We start from the raw sequence: 24,546 nt of genomic DNA, 5'->3' as shown, positions 1-24,546 counted from the left end.
TCATTCCTCCTCTCGATACACCCTCCCCATAACCGCCTTTCCTGTTGACACCCACTGAATACCTGCCACAGACTTAATATGCTAAACTTGCCGGTAAAACTAATTTCCTAATCGAATTTTGTCATTTTTCCCCAGATTCGGAGCTCCGTTATATCCTTCAGGTCTTACGTTTCAGATCACTCACCAGACACTCACACATACGTCACTACAACAGCCTCCGGACCGCCACAGTTAATTATTGGTTTGGTGCTTGAAACCTACACCACTTGACTCGATACCATTCCATCAAGAGTTGCCGTGATCATCAACACAAGTTAATGAATCTGGAAAGCGTCAGACAACAAGCAAGGGATGATTACGGCGATGAAAAGCAATTGTTATGTACAGTTAAGGCAAGGGACTCGAAACTATTAAACTGTCACTAACAGAAGCTCGAGACTAATCCAAAGTGACCAAGACATAAAAGGAAGGCTTCTTTAGATTCCAGCCTTTGTGACGCCAATGGGAGCGTGACTTCCTGTGTGTCGTGCTGCTAACAGAGGACAACCCATCCATTTAAGTGTGATGCCTTGACTACATGTAATAAAACCTTAATCCAATATATCGTACCGCATCACTTAGCTGAGAGAGAGAGAGAGAGAGAGAGAGAGAGAGAGAGAGAGAGAGAGAGAGAGAGAGAGAGAGAGAGAGAGAGATATAGGGGGGTTCGAAGCTTCACTCGGTTTCATTCTTCACCTGGTACAAAAAACAAAAACCAGCCACTCACGGTTGTCACAAAACAGCACACTTGTAATTAGAAAGCTTATGTACATGTGATACAACGCCTTTCAATTATTATTCCAATAGATCGATTATTACAGTATTCTATGTATGTATGTAACAAATTATGGTAATAATAATAAGTATATATTCCTTTAGCGTAAAAAAAACTCATACAACTCCACACAATATATCAACAGTAAAAGAACAACGAAATATAACAAGTAAAAACTATACAGGTACAAGAATATTTGGCAGTTAGTTAATCGCCAATAAATCGCCACATTTTAAGAGGAGTTACCAATCATTACTCCTCAACGAGCCGGTTCAGCTACCCACGCCTCCCTTTGCCTCGTCTGAAACGCCTGACACCACCTGGCCTAATGCGACCGACGGCATCACCAACAGGCTCACCATGATTATATACAGCGTTGAGGACAGTTTGTTTACAGCCTTGATTTACACCAATAAGGACACACAAGCATAAAACAGGTAAAATTTATCACAATAATTACTTGTATTCCTTTTGAGTGCGAGATTTAATATTCCTGAATGGCGGCGACTGACGGTGCGAGGCTGTTAGGTTCGGCGGCGCTGTGGTGGCTGGCTCAAGGTGTTGCGGACTAGTTATAATGAGGCGACTGACGGGCGTGCGGGGACTGAGAGTGAGGAGACTGGCGGCTTTGCGGCGACATATTCACAGAGTATTCCGGGGAGGACTGCGGGGAGCGCCTTCGGGTGGAACTGTACTCCTGGTAGAGGGCGCGGGGCGGCGACTCCGTGTCCTCCATGTAACCCTTCTGCAGGGCGTAGGGGCTGGGGCGCCGCAGGAAGAAGTACACGCACAGCGCCACCAGGAGGTAGAAGGCGGTGGACAGGCCCAGCACCAGGTACACCATCTGGTAGGACAGGCAGCCCCGCGAGCTGCCCGCCGCCGCCAAGTGCGAACAGTCGCATTCCGTTTTCTCTCCTGGTGATTCTGTGGCAAAGGCGCGGTTCGTCACTCACTGTACAACGCACTGCCGACCTTCACGACTTTCTAATCGTTACAGTTACCACAGCCTATACAGAGAAAACAGGTGCCTTTCACGGAATGAGGTGCTCACACAGATCAAGGAATTTGGAGCAAGAAGGAAACGACCAAAAGCAAACCATGCACCCTGGATGTGATCTGCCTTGAAATACTTGTGCCGATAACCTACAATATCTTTATTTTTGTTTCGTCCATTCCGCAAAGAATGGTCATAGTTTTATTTCTATAATATTCCTCATTGATGTGAAAATTTAAAAGACTGAGGCTTCTTAGATATAACTGAATTCTACTCGCTTCAAACCCCGCTGTGCATCACGAGTAGTTAAATACAAGTGTACTTACTTGAGCTGAGGACAGGCGGGGCACTCGGCCTGTTGACGGGAAAGCCTGCCACGCGGAACACCTTGGCGAGGGTCACCTGGCGAGAGTACAGGGACGCGATGGGCCTCTTGCTCCTGCCCAGGTTGATGTCTGAATGCACGCAGGCGGGGCGCTCCGCACACTCCCCGCTGCACACCTGCAACACCGGACAATGAGCACGACGGAGGGATGAATGTTTAGAGTAGCGAGTGTTACTTGGAAGACCTTAATGTGATAAAGATGCTCCCAGGGTAAATCAAAGTTTAGTACGAGATATAGCACAGAACACTAAGGTAGCTTATATCAATCTTAGGGAGAAGGGGAAGTAGAAGGGAGGGAAGAGGAAGGAGGAGGAGATAGGACAGAAAACTAACAATAACAATACTCTGAGCAGATAATGACGTGCTCCCTTTTGGAAACCTCAAACCTATTAGTGGGCGATTGAAAACAAATCACCTAAATGACCCCAGTAATTATATAGAGACGTGCGCTGCTGTGGCAAGGGTCTTCAGTGGCGGGGCGGCCGGAGTTAATTGGAAGAGGGAAAGAAATGGGGAAAAAAATATATAGATAGTTAAGCTGGAAAAGTGAGACAGACGAATGTATCGTGAATCATTATTGTCTTGTGAAGTGTTGAGGTTTTAACGATCTTGTTCAAGATTTGCTTTTGTATTTTTAAACGCATTGACAAAAAATTACAAAATACATAAGTGACAACAATAAAGGTTATAGGACGAAATATTAAAGAAGAGATAAAATTAAGAAAAGGCTGTATGACAAGAAATCAAGGTTGTGAATGACAAGACAATATAAAGGACAATGATACGGCAACGTAAAACACGCCTGAAAACAGAATACAAAGAAACATAACACAGTACAACAGAAAATGAAAGTCAGACACCAACAGAAAATGGGGAAGGAACGAATGTACAAGAATCTTCATCTTAGATCCAATAAAGTAGAACGCACACAACAGAAAACGGAAAAAAAGGAAATAAAAAAAAATCACATGCTAGAACAGAAAATGAGACATCAAAACAGAAAATGGGGAAGGAACAAATGTACACGAATCCCCATCTTAGATACACACACACACACACACAAAAAAAAAAAAAAAAAAGGAAACGGGGGGGAAAAGTAACAATAGAACAGAAAACGACGGCCAAAACTTCAAAACAGGAAATGGGGAAGGAAGAAACGAATGTACACGAATCTTCACCTTAAATACAACAAAGCAGAACACACAAACAGAAAACGGAAAAAAAATAAATCACATGCTAGAACACAAAATTAGTCATACATCAACACAGAAAACGTAACGAACGGATGCAGTACCGTACGTGTGCTCACCTTGAGAATACAAAGCAGGGTGATGTCCTGCGGCGCCGCCCTGGTATTGAAGACTCGCAGCCTAGCGTACTGACTGACGCGCCGCATGCCAGGCTCCCCGGCAGCCTCCACCACCTCGCGGAAGTCCTCCAGCACCTGAGACACGCTGCACCCGTCCTGACAAAGCGGAAGACCACTGCTAGCTATTCTTCATCCGACACCCTCGCAGCCTCGCCCCCGGACAGTAAAATTCTCCTCGGTAACACCTTAATAGTCAAAAGTCAAAGTTTACTGAAGGTATGCAAAAATAAACACTACAAATAAATACTATACAATAAAAACTATACGACAAAAAATTCCAACTTTTTCCCGGTTTTTACGTCCGGTTCCTCTATCAGGGCTACAACGGCGTCTCTGAGAAAAGGACTTCAGCTTTGGCATTTGGGAACCGCTACCCACGACTACCTAGCCATTTGTCTAACACTCATCCTCACAGCTTCGCCGCTACGCAGTAAAATTTTCCTCCCCGATAACACCTTTGCGTGAAAGCTGACGCAAGTGTAATGAAGCTACAAAAACAAATTTATGAATACACGAATAAAAAAAAAATACCGCTTAATTACCACTTCCAAACTCGTATTAAAAGGTTCCACCAATAACGTTCCTGTTATTTATGCAAGTTCAAGCAAACAGTGGAATTATTACAGAACAAATTAATAGATGAAAAAATATTTTTTCTATACCTGACAAAACCAATGCAAGAAAATATTAATTGAACTTATTTTGATGTTTATGACAGCGTTAGGTTCAGGTAAGAGTGGCTGCGACAGTTCAGTGACCACCAAGACCACACTAACGATGTTTATGACAGCGTTAGGTACAGGTAAGAGTGGCTGCGACAGTTCAGTGACCACCAAGACCACACTAACGATGTTTATGACAGCGTTAGGTACAGGTAAGAGTGGCTGCGACAGTTCAGTGACCACCAAGACCACACTAACGATATTATAATCATCCCAGCACTAGTGATGAACACTTTCTTTCCCTTTCAGATAATCTGGTACAAATATATGACTGGAAAGACTAAACTTCAAGATGTACGGGTTTTTATGAGTGTTTTTGCGGTTCTAGTAACAGATTAACAATATTTTAACATTTTCATGAGACACGCTCTTGAGAATCCAGCTAATCATCTCTATGGCCTTTGAAAGAAGAGAGGGAGCAAAGAGAGAGGAGAGGGTGTGAGAGCAAAGCGTTTCAAAACACAGGCCTTCTTAATATAAGGGTACTTTCATGGTTCTAGTAACAGATGAACAAGATTTCTGTATCATTAACAGGAAAAACGATCTTGAGAACCCGGCTAAATCATCCCTGTGGCCTTCGAATATAGTGGTAGCGAGAGAGCAAAGTGTTTCAAAATACGGGCCGTGAGACGCCATCTTCAAAATGGCAGCCTTAATTCTATTCCCACCTTGAGGAGCACCACCACGCGGCCCTCCTCGTCCCGCGCCTCGCACTTGGCCAGGTGGAGGTCCAGGGGCAGGTCTCGGCTGTAGGCGCTCACCACCAGACTCAGCTTGGTGCCCAGGGGAACAGCGCCGCTCACTTCCACGCCCTCCAGCCCTGAGGAACCTGCGGAGGACACCACGTAAACTCCATCCAAGTAAATTCCACCATTCAAGCTTTCCTAAATGATTTCCCCCATAGACTGACAAACTACGCTAATCTAAGCTAACCTAACCCGACTGGGTGACGATCTAGATCATTTTACTAGTAGTGTTGGTTGATTGGATGATTGGCCGGCTGCCTGAATGACTGGCGGCCTGAATTGTGACTGATAGTGACTGATTGACTGGAATATAAACTGTGACTGATTAACTGCAATATAAACTAAACTGGAAGACAGACTGACCGACTAAAAGATTGACAAAAACTAACGAGTGATTAATTAAAAGACTGAGACCGACTGAATACTAAGAGACTGAAAGACTACGAAGGCATGACTGAAATACTGAGAGACCGACTGAATACTAAAGAAACGAAGACTACGAAGGCATGACTGAAATACTGAGAGACCGACTGAATACTAAAGAAACGAAGACTACGAAGGCATGACTGAAATACTGAGAGACCGACTGAATACTAAAGAAACGAAGACTACGAAGGCATGACTGAAATACTGAGAGACCGACTGAATACTAAAGAGACGAAGACTACGAAGGCATGACTGAAATACTGAGAGACCGACTGAATACTAAGAGACTGAAAGACTACGAAGGCATGACTGAAATACTGAGAGACCGACTGAATACTAAGAGACTGAAAGACTACGAAGGCATGACTGAAATACTACGAGATGTACAGTCGCGGTGGTAAGTTATCCCCTGCTTCGTCGCCGTGATGAACCGTTAACCAGCTCAGGTTCCTCCCCCTCGCGGCACCTGGCACTCCTCACGACTCACTACAGTTCAAAGCTTCGAATCTGAGCTGGTTACGATTCAGAACACAACTTACGACGCGACTGTACAAATAATTCATCACAGGGAAAATTACTTACGTGGGAAAAGGAGAGGAAAGCTTGTATAGTGAAACGTTAGTGGGAGAAATTTGTGTACGGGAAGTTAAGACAGTGCGTGGGAGTGACAGACGAGGAGTAGAACAATATTTGTATCACTATCGAGTTATGGCGCCGGCACAACAAGGTCAGGTGGCGCAGGCGAAGAGAGAAGCGGTAAGAGACGAAAGGGTGAAGGAAATAAAAGGGATACAAGGGGGTAGAGCAAGGGAAATAAAGACGAAAATTAGTAAACATCAAGGCGAATGGAAGGAATGTACAGGAATTATGAGGGTGAGGGGAAAGCAAAGGAGGGAAAAGGGAAAGACGATGAGAGTTGGGATAAAAGACGTACGAGAGAGAGAGAGAGAGAGAGAGAGAGAGAGAGAGAGAGAGAGAAAAGTCAGGAGTAGAGGGAAGAAGGGTGGAGGAAGAAAAGTGGAGAGAGGAATGGAGAGAGGAATAAGAGGGTGGAAGGAAGGAAGGAAGGGAAGGAGAGAACATGGAGGGAAGGCCTAGAGAGGAAGGAAGGAGAGGGCCAAGAAAGAATGAAGGACGGGAAGAGAGGAAGGAAGGAGAGGGCCAAGAAAGAATGAAGGACGGGAAGGATAGAAGGAAACAAGAAAAGGAGAAAAAAAAACGAAATTACGAACTTAAGGCTACATGAAGCAATTAGAACGAAAGAATGATAAAAATAGAAATAAAATGAAAAGTGTAAGTGCAACAAAATAATGAAAAATTGTGAAGTAGGTAATGTAACGCCCATCCAGTCAGTCAGCCAGCCAGTCAGTCAGTCAGCCAGCCAGTCAGTCAGTCAGTCAGCCAGTCAGTCAGTCAAACCCTCACCCAGTCATTCAACCACTCAAACCCCCCCACCCCCACACACACACACCTTCAAGCAGTGTCATGGTGGTCTTGGCCGTGGTGGTGGGGTCCTGTGTAACTGTGCCCGCTGCGGTGGTGGCGGGGAAGTAGACAGGATCGGGCAGGCTGGGGAGGGACTCTGGCAAACTTGGCTGGGCTGGGCATTCCCCCGTCAGGAAACACTTCACCTCCCCAACCTGCGGACACCGGAACACGAAGATAGGACAAACAGAAGAAAATACGAATATATACAGAGAGTGGGACACAAGAACTGATCAAAATAGAGCATACCAAGGCAGATTAGAAAAGAACGCAAGAAGGCAGAACAGTACTAACGTAAGGTGAACAGAACAAAGCAAAACCGAACACTAACGCAGAAAACTGAACAAAATAGAATAAGCCAGGGCAGATTAGAACTTAACAGAACACAGGATAAGACAGAACAAAACATTAACGTGAGGTGACCATAACAAAGCAGAACAGAACACTAACGTAGGCTGAATACGACAAGATAAGACAGAAGAGGAATACAGAGAACATAACATACATGGGATAGAACAAAATAGAACAGAACAAGACATCGGAACACGACAAAACTAAAGTCAAAAAGCAGAAAAGAAAAAAAGTAACCTTACAACACAAAAATCACAGCCAATCACAACGAAGCAAATAAGTAAACAAAGAACACATCACAAAACATAACCACAGCCACTTAACAACACTAAACCAAGGCTCAACATGGAACTAACCTATAAAACCGAACACAGGCAAATCAGAACACGAACACAGTCAGTCAGAAGTCAGTCAGTCAGTCAGTCAGGTTAGTCAGTCAGTCACAGTAACTGCTCTTCCTTACCGTTGAGAAGCGTTCCTCTTTACCCTTCACTGCGGAGCTAAAATGAGAACCATGGTGATACTTTTTTACTATTTCAAATGTCAAGAGTTGTACACAAGGCTATTAATAAACGCAATTACTCTCCTCAAACAAAGTACAACAATGACTGTGGGTTTACTCTCCGTGATGCTTCCGTTGATAGAGGCGTGACTGCTTCGGATTAAGACTTGGGGAGCTTTGAAGCGTTTTGTTCTCTCTCTCTCTCTCTCTCTCTCTCTCTCTCTCTCTCTCTCTCTCTCTCTCTCTCTCGTCAATCAAGAATATTTTCAAATGATACCGAGTTGATATTCAGGGAAGAAAGTAAGAGAAAGGGAAAATATTAAAATGGAGATAAAATATAAAAAGATCAGGAAATTAAAATGGTTTAATAAAAATAACTAACCTAAACTATGTTACGTTCCCCGAGGTAGGTTCCGCTGTTACATTGCGTTAGGTTAGGTGAGCGAGTTATGTCAAGTTTGTGGTTACGTTAGCTTTGTTATGTTATGTCAGTGGGATTAGGTTAGGTTTGAGAGGTGAGGTGAAGTAAGTTAGGTTAAGTTGTTAGTGAGGTTATATCAAGTTAGTGAGGTTATGTTAAGTTGTTAGTGAGGTTATATCAAGTTAGTGAGTTATTTTCCGCTATGTTATGTTAGTGGGATGTTGTGTATGTTCGTGAGGCGAGTGGGATTATGTTATGTTTGTGAGGCGAGGTGAAGCAAGTTAGGTTAAGTTAGGTTAGGGAAGTTATGTCAAGTTTGAGGTTATTTTATGCTATGGTATGTTAGTGGGTGCTGTGTGTGTTCGTGAGGTGAGGCGAGGTGAGGTGAGGTGAGGGAAGGCGAGGTACGTTAGGTTAGGTTGGATTATGCTGAGTCAGTGGCACCCAAAGGTGCCTGCGCCCGCCGCCACGCTCACCTTGAGATACAGCTGCGTCACCAGGTGGTCGCAGTAATCACAGTTTGTGTGCACGTCAGTCCTGAGCAGGCGGGTAGTTAGGCGCCCTCTCTTGCCCGCCCCGCCCACCACAGCGAAGGCCACCTGCAGCATACCACTCATTAACCTTTACACACCTACATGCAACACCAGAGGACACCAAGACCACCGCCAACACTTACCTAACTTTAGCAACGCAACACGATTAATACATAAAAGTGGTTTGTTTGTTTGTTTGTTTGTTTTACACTATTTTACTTGGTGTGCTTGTGTACTTTTGTCTCGTATGCTCACTATTCTGTATTTGAAATGCTTTGCTCCTTCCTGAGTGCTGCTTTCAAAGAGCACCAAAGATGACAATACGCAACACTGACGTAAATGACATAATGGCTGTATGGTGTTCGTGCTTTTATTTGGACAGTGTGTGTGTGTGTGTGTGTGTTTCTCCATCTTCTCTATGCTCACTGTTCACTATTTTGATAAACTTTGTTCTCTCATCAGTATTATTTTTAAAGTCATAATAGATCCGGTTCTCATCTGGTTCCTACGAGTAATTTTGCCATTAATGAGAGAATACTTGTTATCATTCGAATCATAACAGCCTTGAAACACAATCACTCATCGCTGACCCGAGGATGCACTGCTCCACCTACGCTCTTGTTACGTGTGTGTGGCATCACCTGACATTATTCTATCTATTCTATCGCTTCTGTAACTTTAATAAACATACACCTATTATTCATTGCCCTACCCTGATTATTGACTTGAGAATTGCCTGTTACACCTACGTTTGTTTTATTTGAGTACCTTAGGATTGATTTAGAAAAGAGTATAATGCCATATTTTTTTCTAATACTTTCTAAATCTAACACATACACTCATAATTCCTTATTCTACACTGATTATTGACGTAAGAATTGCACCGTTACACCTACGTTAGTTCTATTTGCGAGTGGCATTATTTGGCATTATCCTGTGGCATTATCCTGTCTTCCTCTCTTTTCTAAATCTAGCTTTAACAAAACATACACCCATTATTCCTTGTCCTACCCTATCCTGATTATTGACGTGAGAATCGCATTGTTATATCTATGTTCGTTTTAATCTTGTCATCACCTCACACATCCTATCTACACCTAACCTTAACAGACTTAACCCTCTTAGACTTGTCTCCACTTCTTCCTCCCATAATTCCTTGTCCTACCCTGATTATTGACCCTGTGAATTACGCTGTACTACCTCCGTTTGTTACCCGTCTCGGCATCACTTGCGCCGCCCACCTGCTCACCACTCACCAGGAAAGCTCCTTTAATCTCCGCCCTGCCGTCGCCGCCCTCCATGATCAGCTGTCCTAAGAGGTTCATGCGGGAGGCGACCGTCACTTCCATCACGTTGGCGAAGCACCGAGTCTGAGGCAGGGAGTAGTGGCGGTGGTGGTGGTAACGATTGTAATGGTACAGTTGTGGAAGGGGCGAATAGAAGGGTAACGCTAGTAGAAATATTAGGAGTGGTGGTGACGGAGAAAGTAGTAGTAGTAGTTGAAAATATTAAGAACGCAAGAATTAAGTGGTAGCTGTAGTAAAAACATTAGTGGTGGTGGTGGTGGTGGTAGTAACATAAGCAGTAGAAGCAGAAACAATGGTGGTGGTAGTAACTGTTGTTGTTGTATTAGTAGTAGTACAAGTACCTCCCTACCACTACTACCCATTACACTAAACCACCACACCTCATAACAGCCTAACTCATGAAACAAACCTCAAACAAAAAACAAAAAAATAAAAAATAAAAATCAGCACTATTTTTACCCTAACTCGTGGCGCTAGGCAGGCAGGTAACACATCGGACAGGTAAGTCACCTTTATGGACAGGTGAGGGATGGGGCAGCCGGCCATCACACTCCCGTTGCCGCGCCGCCCCTCGTGAACCAATGTGATCATCTCTTGCTTCGTGTACTCCTGAAGGCTTGGTCTGTCCGTGCCTGCCTCCGCCTTCTCTGTAACTGCTGCTGTTAGTGGCTGGTGATAAAGCCAAGATAAGGAAAATGATCACTCACTTATAAAAAGGAGGCGTTTCCCCCCCCCCTCTCTCTCTCTCTCTCTCTCTCTCTCTCTCTCTCTCTCTCTCTTCTACGTCCATATTTTCTATCTTATTTTTCTAACTAGCTTATCTGTTTCCTTCGTTCCCTTTCCCGATCCTGCCTCCTTTCTCCCAGCGGCTTTTGTCAGCGGGAGATAAGAAGCACAGTTAAGATTAGCCAGCATCGCCTACGTATTGTTTAAAGGGGTGTGTTTGTTGAATGCGCCTGCTAATTTCACCTGCCTACGTACCTGCGTGTGATTCAAAGAAGGGCGCGGGGTTGCTGTGTTTGTATATAAAGGCGTTTGTCTGACATGATTCTCACTTTATTCTGAACAGCTTCATTGATTCTTATTTACGTTTTATATCGATTTATTTACCTATTCATTCATTTACTTAATTAATTTCACTATTTCTTCTCGAGTATCGTGTTGTAGCAATTTCATTTTCCCGCATACTTCTATTCTATATTACTCATTTCGTATTTCTTCTTATTTAACTACTTTTCGCATGTTGTCAGAATAATATAAATAAAGACTGTTTCTGCAATGTCTCCCCACCTCCACCTAACCATTTCTTATCACTTTATATCTTTAAGAGCTTAATAAAAAAGAATAAGCTGGTTTCTTCACTATCTCCATAACTACTGGTTCCCCATGCAACTAACCTGAGTAGTTGTGGTGGTGGTTGTGGTGGTGCTGGTCTTCTTCCCTCGTGCCTCGCTGCTGGCCTCCTCAACACTCTTCCGTTTCGCCAGCTTCGTTTCAATGTCATTCCCAGATTCCTCAGCTTTCATTGACAGCTCGAACAACTCCTGCAAGAACTCCAAGCGGTTGTTCTCCGTCTCCCCGATGGAGCTGAGATCGAAGGGAAACGGTGGCTTGTCCTCTGCTGAAGTGTTTAGGGGCAGATGGGCACCCCGCGCCGCCTGGGAACACTAATGCACCATCATCAGGGGTTGTTACTGGTGCATCATCTTTCAACGACAATTAAATGTATCTTGATTTATTTTAATTGCAAATACACGTCAGTACGGTGAACTTAATGATGAATGTACTTAATGATTGTTGTAACTCCCCAATTACAAAACGAGCAAAGAAAAAATAAATAAAAAACGAGAAAAAAAATGGAGGAGGAAAAGAATAAAATTAATGTAAACGAAGTCGGCACAAATTCAGTCATTCAGACCACTTCCAGCTACTGACATGCCGGGGGTTAAATTAAGCTTGCCTGAGGTTTCAACAAGTCATGCTCTACTGTCACGCACTACATTTCTGCTGCCAACCTTTCCATTACATCGTAATTATCTATAACTGCTTGTATAACCCCAGTGGATCTACCTAACTTACATAACGACCTATATTGGTGATTCGTGATTCTAGAGCAAGTTCATCGAGGGGGTGGTAATATTCAAACCTATACCTCTTTGTAAGCAGAAACTGAACGTGTGTGTGTGTGTGTGTGTGTGTGTGTAGGCACTCCCAAACACTTCAGTCATGCATGCTTAAGCTAACGCAGGAAAAGACTATCAACACTTTCCCCTCATATTAATTATCTCACCCCACGGCGTCACTTTGTTCCCTTCCTAAACCTAAAAACAATGCAAACTCTTACGTGCCACACTCCCAGCAGGGCGACGCTCCACCACACGCTGAAGCAGGCCATTGTTCCTTCACCGCCACTCGTTAGCCGCCGCGCCCACCACGCTACTAGCTACGGCTCCACCACCCTCGCCGCTATGAAACGTGCGCTGGTGAAGCTTCGAAACACCGTCCGTTCAGTGTCACGGTGCATCGGTGAACACTCCTTCCTCCCTCGTCTGCTGGTTTGACGGAGACTGTTAATATTATAGAGGAATAAAACGATATCGGTTAAAATAAGAAAACTGGGAGAAAATAGCGTAAAAAATATCTTGGAACAGTACTGTAGAAGGAAATAAATGCACAGGATAAGACTCAAAAGAAAAACAGAAAGTACAACAATAACTACAACTACAACAGCAGCACCAGCACCACCACCACCACCAGCACCAGCAACTACTGCCATATGCTGGAGAAATCATGTTTAACGATGGTCTTTCCCATCTTACTTGATAACAATTATAAATATTTGCTTGTTTAGAATGTGTATGGTACTAATTAAACAAATAAAACAATAATTGCGCAGTAGGGAAAGTGAAGGACACATTTAAACAAGCATTCCTACTTTCTCCAGTGAACAGAGTAGGAATTAAGAAAAATCAAGTGAAATTAATCACAAAATTTAAGAGTAAGAGAAAGCAATCATTAGGAAGAACAAATACTGATAAGAAGTTAGAAAGGGAGCCGTTAGAAAATCATACTTGCTGCTGCTGATAATGATGATCCGCTCCGTCACTCACTGTAAACAAACGTCAGCTGGGGAGTGAGGGGCGAGAACAAACAAGTAACATTTTTCAAGTGTTGTCCTGAGTCCCGTGATTCAAGTGGGGCGGTCCCGGGCCAGTCCTTGCCATGGCCCTCAAGGTGAGACTCACTCATTGTCACTTGCTGGAACTGTGGTTGTCTTGGTGGTGGTGTCAGTTGATATTTTTGGGTCGATGCATTGTTTTTTTTTTAATAGTACTCGTAATTCTTTATAATGGGTCCATCCTCCCCATCCCCTAAATTCCTCAAACAAGCTTTGGGGCCTGATGAAGTTTGAGGATGAGACACTATATTTCGAAAACTGGATAAATTTCTACTCTAACATAACCTAACACCTCTTCTCTTCCTCATCCTGAAAGGAGTGCTGGTGTCACCGATTGTTCAGCACAAGATTGATTTCAACAAAGGACTGCGACCTTAAGAAATGTACCTTGTGAGATCTTTTCCATATCAGCCTTGTTTATCTTTACAGAACTCCACATCCGGCTATGACTCTGCATTTGAGGAAGACATTAAGCTCCGTAAGAAACAACAAGAGCGTCATGCAAATATTTATAAGGACAGAGGACCAAGGCAAGGTACAGTGCAAAAGTATTGTATCAGTTACAGAAATCTGCATTTTTAGCAAATTTCGATGCCACATTATATAGAAAATTATTATTCTACATTGATGTGTTGATTACTTTCTTACTGGTAGAACTATAGCATATATTGTATGTTTTGGGGTTGCATTTGTAAATCACTCAAAACTTATTAATATTTCCCCTAATACTGTCCATTATTTTAACAGTTCACACATGCTGACAAAATATTTCCCATCAACACTGACAGCACCACAATCAGACACACACATCATGCTATTCCCTTCACCACAGGCCTCCCGAACCGAGCCATCCTGGTGGATGCAGCGAGCCAGGAGGAAGGGCGGCGGCTGCGCTACCAGATGTCCAGCATGACAGCATATGAGAGACACAAGATGCTCATCAACAATTACATTCTGTACCACCCCGGCAGCACCGCCTTCCTCAAGCGAGACACGTGAGTGGTGGTGACGGAGATCATTTTTTGGAGGCCTTCACTTACTTTTAACATTGAGATATCTGACAACCTATACGAGTCTATCACTGAACAAGGCCGCCCCACTAGTTAAGGGAAGTTTGCCATGTTCTTCACCACATCGGCTGTAGGGGGCGTTGGCAGTTATCACGTTACAAGGCCACAACTCTTAACTTTACATCTTGTACTTAGTCTGCTGGGTAAATAGAAGCTACAGCATAAAAGACAAGGTTAAAGTTTCTCCATTTGGCCTAGGATTCACCCATTATCTCTTGAATATGAATTAAACATGCAAACCTTAAGTACTTCACTGGGCTGAAATTTAGGATAAAGAAAGGGATCCACAAGACAGGAATTCAAACCACCACTCTGTTCCCATTCCAGATCCAGAGACAAGAAGGACATTGATGTGGTGCGAGAGAATCACCAGTTCCTGTGGGAAAGTTCGGACACACCGGACACCTGGGAAAGGCAGGTGGCCAAGAAGTATTATGACAAGTTGTTCAAGGAATACTGCATATGTGATCTCTCCCACTACAAGGAGAATAAGGTATGGTAGTACTGGTGACAAATGTGATATAGTGAATTACTTTATTTGTTACTGTATGATTGATTTATGGCACAGCAACAATAGGGTCACACAGTGCTGCACATCAGAATGTTTAACAACATATTCTGAAAAAATAAATAAATAAATAAATAAATAAAAAATAAGACATGAAAAACATTCATGGAAAAATAACAATCACATAAAGGATGGATAAGACACAGAATAAACTGGATTATGTACTTTTCTCCTGGGGGAATTGCACCTACAAGTATGGCACTTTTGGAGGAAGACTTGAGTATAAGCAAGGTATTGGTGACCATTACATTTCACTATAGTATTACGAAGAGAAATTATTCAAAAAACTAATTCACTCCGGGCAGAAGGATTAAGTAGAATCTCCACTTATGGTTAAGACACAAAATCATTTATAGACTCAGTGAAATGTTTGTTACAGGTTGGCATGCGCTGGAGGATTGAAAAGGAGGTGATATCCGGCAAGGGACAGTTCACATGTGGGGAGAAGAGATGCAGCGAGCAGGAGGGACTAAGAACGTGGGAGATGAACTTCTCTTACATGGAGCAGGGGGTCAAGAAGAACGCTCTTGTCAAGCTGAGTTGGTATTAGTGACACTATGATGTCTTGCTATTCATTGTGGAGAGTGAGATGCATTTGTCATTTAATCTATACCTAATTCTGCTGCTGTGCTCTTTCTCTCTTATTAAACACAACAGACCAGGAACTAGAGTGAAAATTAAATGGAAAAATATGTAAATTATAAATCAGTAGAACCGAAGTGTCCAAGAATGTTACATTTGCTAATTCAATTCTAGTGTAGTTTAGTATGGTATTCAAGCTATTCCCTCTTGCAGGACTTTGCCATGACTGCTCCTACAAAGTGAACTACCACCACAGAAGAAAAGAAGTGACGAAGGCCAAGAGACGCAAATACAGAGAGGACACTGATAAGGAATCAAGGAAAAAGAGGAGAAAGGACAAGGATGAAGCTGAGGAGACAGAGGAGGTGGCAGAGAGTACATCAGGGAGTGGGGAGGCGCAGGCAGCAACATCACCTGACGACATATGGAAGGGACCTGCCAAGCTACCGGATGAAAAGAGTCGAGAGGAGGAGTTTGAGGAATACCTGGAGGACCTCTTTCTTTAAACCCCACAAGGTGAACCAGCAACTTGTATATATGCGATAAAGAAAGCCTTATTTATATAGAGTATTCTGTGGTTTATTCCTTAAGAGGTCATTAATCTATATAGTTAATTTTGGTATATTTTTATGTTTTAACCTGTTCACTGTGACATGGGGCAATTCACTGCACTAAAAGCAATGTATGGAATCTTTATAAGTATCTATAAGAAAAAAGGGGATGAAAAAGAATAAATTTAGCAATCTCTAGCCTGTACAACATTTGAAGGTGGCTGTAGAACAAGATGTCTGAGTGGTTAGTTATTGAGGAAAGATGTGTCAAAGAGCAGTGAAAGGGTGAAGTTAATTGCATGGCACCATACATCAATCAATCAGTCAGTCATGTTGAGCAGCATAAAATAAGGAAAGACTGGAGTGTTTATGCTTACCTGCTAGTAGTACTCCAGTGAGGTGACAGCACTCTCCTGGTTCTCTCTTCTGGGGAAAGACAGGAAGTACTGTAGAGAATGTCAGGAGGGTATTCATCTGTGAACCAGACAAAGGAAGCAGTTGTGGTGTAGTGGTTCTGCAAACACTGACAGACAACACTATGTGAACCATGGTGATCACTTTGGTTCCATCAGTAATGTCTGGCTCCAGTAATGTCTGTGCCAGGGTTCAGATCCTTACCACTGACTGACATGATTTGCCTCTCATAATTTTGACTGAGCAGATCCACCTCCATGAGTTTCTTCCTAAAGAATCAGGAAATCCTGCTAAAATAAGAACCATAATTTGTGTGATGTAGCAAATGAAGTATGAACAGAAAGCACTACATTAGAATAAGCATCAGTTACTGTGGCTTCAAGAATATCAGAAGTATAATCTCAATTATAAGTCAATGGTTTTATTTTTCATTACAATACAAACACCTTTGAAATGGTATATCACAATTTCTGATCATCACAAACTATGTTGCACAGAAAAAAAATTAAATGGAATACACAGGATTTTATCAAACAATTTGGAAAAGAACTCTCTTATCATCCTCAGCCACCCTTCCTTTCACTGAAGAAAAGTTAATCACTGTCTTGACACAAGGAGTAACATTAAATAATTCATCTGTGAGTACCAACTTTTTTTCTAATAATGACAATGATGCAAACATAAAAAAAAAACTTTAACTAATTACTCACATGAGACTTTATCCTACCCCAAAAAATACCCTGAGGCAGAGAGGGTGGCCACACTCCTCAGCCAGGATGGAGGAACACTGCTGCCATGTTCTAACCCAATGTATTTACCTCAGAGACAGAGGCAGTAACTGAAACTCAACCATCACTAAGCTGTGTGCAAAGACTGAGAACATAGTACTTCTTGATGCTCTCTAAACAAAAAAGAAATCAGTTATTCACCACTCACAAATAAATAGAAAAATATATTCATAGCAAATAAATGAAAAATAGCGAAAACTTCCACATTTTGGCTTTAAGTAAAAACTGAAAAACAGAAAAAGAATCAACCTTGAAATTCCCTTCCCTTGCAGGTTCACATGTAGGATGGCAGAGAGTCCACCCCAAGGACAGCAAAGCAGGTGCGCATGAGGGTGGAGAGTGCCTGGAGGAGGTGCAGCCGGGCATACATGAGGGGCAGGAGGTGCGGCAGGAAGCCCTCCGACAGCACCTGGTGTCTGCAGTAGTACTCACTCCACCGGTGACTCAAGGAGTAGAGGAAGCGACTGATGTGTGCTGTCTTGGGTCTCCTGCTTCCACCCACCACTCCCACGGCCACCTCCTCCACAATCTCAGGCCAGCGGAGGAGGTACAGCCACACCAGGTCCCACTCCTCCTGCCAGGGAAGGTTTTCCATGATGTGTGAATGTGTGGCACTTGGAACTTATCTTAACTTAAAATATACATTGTTTTGGGATTGAGTGGTGCTTTTATTTCCCATTTTTGTGATTAAGCATCATTGTGTTGCATTATTATGGCACAAAAGATAAACTGTGTACAAGTTACAAGTATCTGCTATAGTGAGCTGCATGCAGGGAAGAATTATTACACACTATAATAAAAGAAAGTACCAGTAAAGTACACAGTATCACAGTATGTACTCTGGCCTGCATATGCATGCGCGTGCGCGCGCGCACACACACACACACACACACACAAACTCAATTTTCCAGATGACAACAGATCAGAGGAATTACACTCCTATCACTCAAAGAAATTATGTGTGCCAAAAAAATTTCATATCTTTTAGAGACAATATGGTAATACAATACTAAATGATGTGACAAGCTTAATTCATCCTGCAAGAATATGACTAAGAACAGCTGGATAAAAACAACAAACATGTTGGGAACAGTGTGGTTACTGTACAGTCCTAGCTACTGGCCAAATAACTCTGCATTTACTTCCACTTGCATTTAGCACTGTGAAGTTCTCTGAGCTGCTGACAACATTCTTGCAAAATCTATATATAAAAATTAACAGAAATAACAAGAAAAGTACAAGTGAAGTAAGGTAAAAAAAGAAAAAAAAAAAGCAACATTAATAAAGGAAAGAAGAAAAGAGTAACACAAGCAATGATATGAAAATGATGCTTAAATCAATACTGCAAAAATTTGATTAAGTAGGAACAAATGATAAAAACAGAAATTATCACCTGTATGGGGCAGGTGTGTGATTACTGTACAGTCCCAGCAAGAGCTCAAGTATTGTAACTACATTCACTTCCAGTTGTAATTTGCAATGGGAAGTCTTCTGATATGATATCCTTGCAAAATCCTACAATTAACATGTTCTTAGCAGATCAGGACTTAACATTAAGAGAAAATGCTTAACAAATAATAGAAATGAATGGTGTCTGTTATTCTACTCCTACCAATGACTGCACAAGAACACTTACATCATTCCTCAGGAGGGAGAAGTCCACGTCCTCAACAGGAGGCAGCGGCGCCACATCCCCCTGCTGGACACACTGCTCAAAGTGGTCAAATATGGAGCACAGGCGGGCGTAGTTGTACAGCATGAATGACGCCTCTGTGAACATAACAGTAATAACTTTATGACTTCCCTCACAGGTGAATGGTTTTTGCAAAATGAATACAAAACATAATCAAGTATAATAAGCAATACAGGTCAAAAGAATGAGGTGTTGAGTATAAAAAAAATTACCTTAATCCCTAATACTTCAATTGTTACCACCTTCAAAGCATGTTACAGAGGCAACAGCTGAAAAATTACTCTCTCTCTCTCTCTCTCTTTTACATCCTGTGTCTTCTCTCACCACCATGTTCCACTCAAGAGACAAGCATAGGTGTACAGAATGGCATGATGACAACCTTTGAAATGACAAGAAGGGCATGATGACAGCCTTTGAAATGACAATGTTATAACACTCAGTTTTTAAGTATCTGTAATAATACTAATAACAACCTTTGAGTTTTGGGTACAATTCTCTGCAATGAGTATTTGTGCACAATTATCTTTCTCTCAAACACAAAAGGACTCAAGCCATAACAAGAGATTCAATAAGTAAAAGATAAAATACCATTACAATTGGTATCACTACATCTCATCAATGTTCATAATAACAAGAGATACACACACACACAAACAAAATTATATGTATAAAAACTAATAATAAGTAATACCAAGGAAAGAATGAAGAAGAAGCACTGGGTAAATAAAGAATGATGTGTGAAGTGTTTCAATATGATGATGAAGAACTGTCACTCACTCACAGAGCCATCCTGTCAAACTATTTATTACCTTTAGTGTTGTGTGTGTCACCCTCCACCTCCACCCTCAGCGGGTTGGAGTGTGTGGGTGAGAGGAGCTGCAGAGTGAGGCACCTCCCTGCCTGCTTCTCCAGGAGGGCCACCCACTCGGGGCCGTCCATGTCCCTCTGTCTCATCTCCGAGGTTCGCTTCAGCTCCTCCACAAGTATTCTGAGTATTGTGGTCCAAATAAGAGAACTGTGCACGTCAATCATGATCCAACAACTTTCAATACATGTGCAAAATAATTTTACCCCTTTAACAAGCCAAGAAAAAAGTAATATTAGTGAAGGAAAGAAAAAAAAGAGCAACACAAGGAAAGATCAGACAAAAAAACACAACCTACATTATATACTTATTTAGTCCACACACCTACAATACTCCTGTACAGATCCAGCCCAAGCGCCCCCAGTCCTGACCTCCACCACACCCCCGTACTGATACACCCAGGGCCCGTCCTTCACTCTCTTCATGCTGTCGGTGACCACAAACTCCACCTCTGACACCACCTCGTCCTTCTCCTCTGATACATCTTGGGTGTGTGAAGATTCTTGTGCTGGTATTCCTTCACCAGTCACGGATGCTTCAGTTTCCTCTTTCACACACTGGGGTTGAGTTTCTAGTATATTCTGAGTCTGCAGTGTACATACTACATGCATCTCTGCTTCTGTGGTGTCTGGTGCTGCATTCACACTGTCATCCTCTCTAGTGTGTGATCTTAATGTCTCAATGTGTGGCTTCTTCTCTCTCACCTCACTGCCTTGTCTATACTTCACATGGCCCTTATCAGAGTGTCTTTTGTTCCCCATAGATGCTTCTACAAGTGTTTGCTCTGGATGGTGTGCTTCAGTCACTGGGGTTGTCTGAGGTTCACAATGTTCATCATCGCCCTTCATAAAGTCCTTACTAGTTCCTTTGCCACCCCTGTTCTGCTTCTCCCTCCTGTTCACCTCGGCACCACAGAAGGCAAGGAGGCTACTCAGGTGGTTTGCCAGCTTGGCACCACGCATGTTCCTCAGGCTGCTGCTTGTGTCGAGTGTCCTGTGTGTCACTGTGATGGGGACCTGCTGCCACACAGGATAATTTTGTATTAGGGTTTTAGTCATTTTTATAATATTTTTCATTGTTTCTTTTTTCCTTATTTTTCTTCTAACATTTTAGTCTTACATGTGTGTTAGTTTTAATTAATTTTACTGGTTTTATTAATTTATTCTCAAAGAAAATTGTGAGAACCCAACTGAATGCAATCTCTGTTATGTAATGTACAAAGACTAAATGAAATACATATAACAATTGTTATTATTACTATTATTATTATTATTATTATTATTATTATTATTATTATTATTATTATTATTATTACTATCATTATTATTATTATTATTTTTATCATTATTATCATTATTATTATTATTGCATACATTAAGAGAATATAACTCTTAATTTTTCAATACTCATTAATTACTTCCTACTGCCATAACTTTTTATACCATGTGCAGTTTTTATAATGCATTAAATGGTTTCTGCATGAAGAAAAATATTTCAACATTGTTACAAGGCAATAATGATGACAATACAAGCCAAGTCTTCTGCCCTCACCACCCACCTGCTGCAGTAACTTGCAGGCACCATATCTCAGGCCAGCCTTGGCAATCCTCGGCAGGAAAGTCTTCATAACCTGCACTCTAACTAAGTGAATTCGCAGCATATTGTTCAACACCACAATTTTTCCCACTGGTGGCCTGCACGTCTCCAAGGTTTGCTCAACCAACTGAAAGAAAATTAACAAATAAACTTTCTCAGGAATGGAATGATTGTACTGATGATCTGAGAGAGAGAGAGAGAGAGAGAGAGAGAGAGAGAGAGAGAGAGAGAGAGAGAGAGAGAGAGAGAGAGAGAGAGAGAGAGAGAGAGAGAGAGAGAGAGAGAGAGAGAGAGAGAGAGAGAGAGAGAGAGAGAGAGAGAGAGAGAGAGAGAGGTTGAGTGGAAAGGAGATACAAGAGTCTGATGGAAAAGACAAGTGAGAATCAGTGACTGTATGAACAGGGAACAGCTGAAGGAGTGTCTCACATCCACCAGTCTGAAAAGTGTAGTGAAATTTAATGATAATGACATGCTTTGAGACACTAACAGAGACAGAAAGCTTGAACAAACCAAGAATGAAGTGTCTGGATAGGTAGAGGTGGTGGCTCTTCATTACAGTTCTCAATGTTGCTGTAGTTTGAAAAGTCTGAAGAGTGTAGTTAAATTTAATGATAATGACATGCTTTGAGACACTAACAGAGACTGAGAGCTTGAACAAAGCAAGAAGGAAGTGTCTGGATAGGGAGAGGTGGTAGCTCTTCATTACAGTTCTCAATGTTGCTGTAGTTTGATACTGGACAACATAAAATGTAAAGCTGCCAAGACCCACCTTGATGTTCTCCTCAGTGGGGTTCAGGAGAAGTTTTCCAAAAGGTGTGGCAGCATCAGCAACACTCTTCAGCTTGGGGGAGTTCAGTGGGATGACAAAGTCTCCTTGGGTCAGCTTCTCAAAGTCGGCTACACCAAAGAAAGTTACCATAAAAAAACTGGGTCACGTTTAACTGAGTCAGAATAAAACTAAAGGCACTAAGTGATTTAATTTAAACTATGATTCCTATGATAACTGTCTTGAAATTATACTCTAAACCTACACTACAATATTCTTTTAATCTTGAGAGGAGGCCACAAGACTCACAAGGCACTCCCTGCTCTCACCTCTCCGTGCTACAGCCATGAACACTTCAGTCTGGCGCTGTGTTGGAGGCTCCCCCATCACACACCCGAGGAAGCTGCTCACAAATGAAGCCACTGATGTCTCCATTGTAACAGATCCTGCAGAATAAAAAGGCAAAACAATATTACACGTGAAGTAATATCTGTACTGTCCTCTGCTCTGCTTACTACACTCCCAGTATGATGAAACATTGAGGCTTCATAACAAGGTGAGTTAAACCTGATGTAACACAGCCTAACACATGCAGCACTCAGAAAATTCATTATTACCATCACTGCCATTAACATATTTTAAATTAAAAAATATAGGTTAGAGCAGGGCCAGTCAAGGGGCGGCACAGCCCCTGTTAAGTCAGGTTAGGCCACAGTGATCGAGGGCGACAGAGCTCCCCTGTTAGGTTAGGTTAGGGAGCTTATGGGGGAACGGCATAGTCCCCCAGTTAGGTTAGTTAAGGGGGGATCATGCAGTGCCCTGCATTAGGTTAGGTTATGGGTCGGTCAAGAGGGGCATAGCCCCCTTTAGGTTAGGTGTGGAAGTACATATTTTAGTTATATTTGCTCCCCCAGCCCAAAAATTTCCAAAAAAGAATTACTTCCCCGTAGACTTTTATCGAAGGCCACATTTCACTCATCTTAACGTCCCCAACCAGATAACCCCGCCCTCCCACCAGGTTTGCGGGGGATGGGAAAGGACCACAAAAGAATGTATAAGGAGAAAGCCTACATCTTTAAAATACAATTCATACCTTCTGACATCTAGGCATAACTGTATGTATGACAAAAGATAAAAACTGAGACAATACACCTAAACTTAGAGCAGTATTAATAATACTTTGATTTGTTTAAATCTGAGAACTATTGTTGATGATGATAATGATAAACTTTGAGAAAATACCTTTATATGAACTTTTTTATTCTTGTTATTACCTCTTACTGCTCTATGTATGTTTCAAGATTCTGTCTTGACAACTGCCTTGCGTTTCAGCTTTTCTTACAATGCGTTTTCCTATTTTTCGGGTTTGTTTATGTTCTGCGGCCCCACCACGTGTTCCCAGCCCGAGCGACGCTGCCAGACGTGCGACGTGTGACAGGAACAAACGAGGGGACACTTAAATAATACTGCTTGTCTGTGACCCTTTCCAGGAGGCTGGCCAAGATTTCAAAATATGACGAGGAAGAGGAGGAGGAGGAAAGAAGGAGAAGAAGAAGAAGAAGAAGAAATAAGGATCACGTTAAAAAACAAGAAATATAAAATTAAAAGGATTAATGAGAGAGAGAGAGAGAGAGAGAGAGAGAGAGAGAGAGAGAGAGAGAGAGAGAGAGAGAGAGAGAGAGAGAGAGAGAGAGAGAGAGAGAGAGAGAGAGAGAGAGAGAATTATGCTCCCATCACATTAGCAGGAGAAATCTTGCCTAAAATTCCAAAATTCTAGGTCCTGTTGGGAAATAGATGACAGCAAAAAAAAATTAAAGTAAAGAAGCTTGGGAATTAGGGAACCAGGATTAAGGTGAAAGAAGCAAATATAAGTTAATTAAAAGGAGAAGGATATGAAGTACTGACTGGGAGACAGGAGTTACGACAAGAGGTTTAAGAGGAAGCAGTCTAAATTTAAATGGAAGGATGTTGAAGAGATGAAGACGAAGATTTAAGAGGAAGGAGCCTTGAGTTAAAAGGAAGAAGTTGGAAAGATGGAGGCTGGGTTTAAGAGGCTGAAGAGGAAGGGGGCTAGAGTTAAGATGAAGAAGGCTGAATTTAAGATAAAAGGGTGAGGGATTTGTGAGAGGAAGGAGGTTGGAATTGATAAGAGGAAGGTTGGTGTTGGTCGTAAGTGTGATTCACCTACACATACACATTAACAGAGTGCACCTCTATATTCGATTTATACACAACACATTACATTCACAATAATCTCATGCTTTAAAACTTTCAAAATAAATGCATATGATTTACGCGTATCCCACTGGGCCTACATCCTCACCTTTGCTAAATAATACTCCCTCCCTTCTCCAGTAAAGAACAAACCAGTGCGAAACACCAAGATTCGTCGATACAGAACTGATCAGTTATGAAGAATT

At 42.2% G+C, this 24,546-nt stretch overlaps 3 protein-coding genes across 3 annotated transcripts; 1 reads left to right on the top strand and 2 right to left on the bottom strand.

The window, feature by feature from the left end:
• Positions 1-762: 762 nt before the first annotated feature.
• On the bottom strand, positions 763-12,560 carry LOC135089325 (uncharacterized). The gene is made up of 10 exons (XM_063984871.1): positions 12,400-12,560; positions 11,453-11,722; positions 10,566-10,724; positions 10,005-10,118; positions 8,692-8,814; positions 6,928-7,096; positions 4,953-5,113; positions 3,503-3,658; positions 2,135-2,309; positions 763-1,738 (listed from the first exon to the last, which is right to left on the bottom strand). Exons 1-10 carry the CDS (start codon positions 12,448-12,450, stop codon positions 1,383-1,385), a joined length of 1,734 nt encoding a protein of 577 aa, XP_063840941.1. The 5' UTR covers positions 12,451-12,560; the 3' UTR covers positions 763-1,382.
• A 580-nt stretch (positions 12,561-13,140) lies between these two features.
• On the top strand, positions 13,141-17,865 carry LOC135089328 (protein FRA10AC1 homolog). The gene is made up of 7 exons (XM_063984873.1): positions 13,141-13,289; positions 13,663-13,768; positions 14,066-14,228; positions 14,631-14,796; positions 15,251-15,410; positions 15,667-15,969; positions 17,479-17,865. Exons 1-6 carry the CDS (start codon positions 13,278-13,280, stop codon positions 15,957-15,959), a joined length of 900 nt encoding a protein of 299 aa, XP_063840943.1. The 5' UTR covers positions 13,141-13,277; the 3' UTR covers positions 15,960-15,969; positions 17,479-17,865.
• On the bottom strand, positions 16,824-24,469 carry LOC135089327 (DALR anticodon-binding domain-containing protein 3-like). The gene is made up of 8 exons (XM_063984872.1): positions 24,450-24,469; positions 22,456-22,572; positions 22,130-22,257; positions 21,323-21,487; positions 20,089-20,783; positions 19,709-19,887; positions 18,843-18,976; positions 16,824-17,780 (listed from the first exon to the last, which is right to left on the bottom strand). The coding sequence occupies exons 2-8, from the start codon at positions 22,559-22,561 to the stop codon at positions 17,481-17,483; spliced, it is 1,707 nt and encodes a 568-aa protein (XP_063840942.1). The 5' UTR covers positions 22,562-22,572; positions 24,450-24,469; the 3' UTR covers positions 16,824-17,480.
• Between the last annotated feature and the right edge of the window lie 77 nt (positions 24,470-24,546).

The sequence above is a fragment of the Scylla paramamosain genome, chromosome 32, assembly GCF_035594125.1.
Source record: "Scylla paramamosain isolate STU-SP2022 chromosome 32, ASM3559412v1, whole genome shotgun sequence".
NCBI lineage: Eukaryota > Metazoa > Arthropoda > Malacostraca > Decapoda > Portunidae > Scylla > Scylla paramamosain.
Note: the sequence above shows the minus strand (reverse complement) of the source record. Positions and strands in the feature narration are given on the sequence as shown.